At 28.5% G+C, this 1,665-nt stretch overlaps 1 protein-coding gene across 1 annotated transcript in view; it reads right to left on the reverse strand.

Annotated features, from left to right (window-relative positions):
• Positions 1 to 563: 563 nt before the first annotated feature.
• The window catches only part of LOC106477370 (putative adenosylhomocysteinase 3), a gene marked incomplete at its 5' end in the record, with an annotated part of 3,794 nt that continues 2,692 nt past the window's right edge, over positions 564 to 1,665 (reverse strand). The window contains 2 exons of the mRNA XM_013937946.2: positions 564 to 671; positions 1,354 to 1,417. Coding sequence (XP_013793400.2) covers positions 579 to 671; positions 1,354 to 1,417 — 157 coding nt within the window. The remainder of the gene's footprint in view (positions 672 to 1,353; positions 1,418 to 1,665) is intronic.

Below are 1,665 nucleotides of genomic sequence, written 5' to 3' on the forward strand. Positions count from 1 at the left end.
CTAACAAAACACATTACTGATCATCATACAAAACTTAACCCTAACTTCTATTTACTTAAACAGTCATAATACAACTGTTAGCTAACAAAACACACTACTGATGATCATACAAAACTTAACCCTAACTTCTATTTACTTAAACAGTCATAATACAACTGTTAGCTAACAAAACACACTACTGATGATCATACAAAACTTAACCCTAACATTCTCACAAAACTGACATCTATTCTTTCAATTCAATTCTGACATAAAATTTACCTCGTATCTCTGCTCTCTATTCTTCTACATTTCATTGATTCACTGGTATTATCTTACAAGTTGAACTTATCAGAACTAGAAGACTTGAGTGACATCAAAACAGATTAATAGTACAAAAAAAAAGAAAATAATAAGAATATAATTTACTTCACAGGACAGCTGTTGAAATTACAGCCTAGTAACTAAGACAATTGATCATATCAAGCCTACTGTCCTGTTAGCTTACTTACAATCAATGCTATGTATTTTAGCAAGTTCAATTTTAGTGAGGTAAAACGTATCAGTGTGAAAACCAACAACATTCTGTTACATATAGCTTACCATGCTTGCAGGGCACAGATAGGGTCGATTTCGGTCAAGTAAACCACAGATCCCATGCCTTTCAAGGCAGAACAACAGCCTTTACCCACCTGTAGAAACAACAGGTATAAAATGTTTGTCTTCCTCCTGATTTAATACATTATAAAGATTATAGGTTCTTTTCCGAGATTTACTTTAACAAAAGAGAATTCAGTTACTGCATAACAAAATCTTCTGTAAGCACAGTTACGATTCTTAGAAATTAACAATTGATAAATTCTCTTTTCTTTTATAGCACTAGAAAACTTTTTGGAAAAAATTCAATAGATCTATTATTATATATATTTTGAACCTCAATTACATAAACTGTTTCACATGTAAAACAGATACAGAAGGTACTTTACAGTAGACTTGCTTTCAAAACTAATACCCAAGTTTTAACAGTCTAAACAGAATGTCTGAATTATGCATTTATCACAGTTTTAGCTAACATCTAAATAAAATGTTTGAATTATGTACTATTCTGATATTTAACAGTCTCTATATAATGTTTAAATTATGTACTAACATGAGTTTGAGCTGTCTAAATAGAACGTTTGATGTACTAACTTAATTTTAAGTCTACATACAATATTTGATGTATTAATCTGGGTCTTGATAAAATGTTTGAAGTCAAGGTTCTAATCTAGTTTTAAGCCTTTAGAGATCGTTTGATTTTAAACTAGTAATTTTGCAAGTAAACAGTTTAACTAGAACGTTTTTTTAATGCGAGTTCGGATGAATGTAACTCACTTCTCCATAGCCACATACAAGAACCAGTTTTCCACCAAACATTACATCTGTTGACCTTTTTAGCCTGTAACAAAATAAAAAATTGTCATATAAATAATGATAATGTAACAAAATAAATTGTCATATAAATAATGATAATGTAACAAAATAACTTGTCATATAAATAATGATAATACAACGATAACTTGTCATATAAATAATGATAATGTAACAAAATAAATTGTCATATAAATAATGATAATACAACGATAACTTGTCATATAAATAATGATAATATAACAAAATAAATTGTCATATAAATAATGATAATAC

Source organism: Limulus polyphemus, unplaced genomic scaffold, assembly GCF_000517525.1.
Source record: "Limulus polyphemus unplaced genomic scaffold, Limulus_polyphemus-2.1.2 Scaffold14609, whole genome shotgun sequence".
Classification (NCBI taxonomy): domain Eukaryota; kingdom Metazoa; phylum Arthropoda; class Merostomata; order Xiphosura; family Limulidae; genus Limulus; species Limulus polyphemus.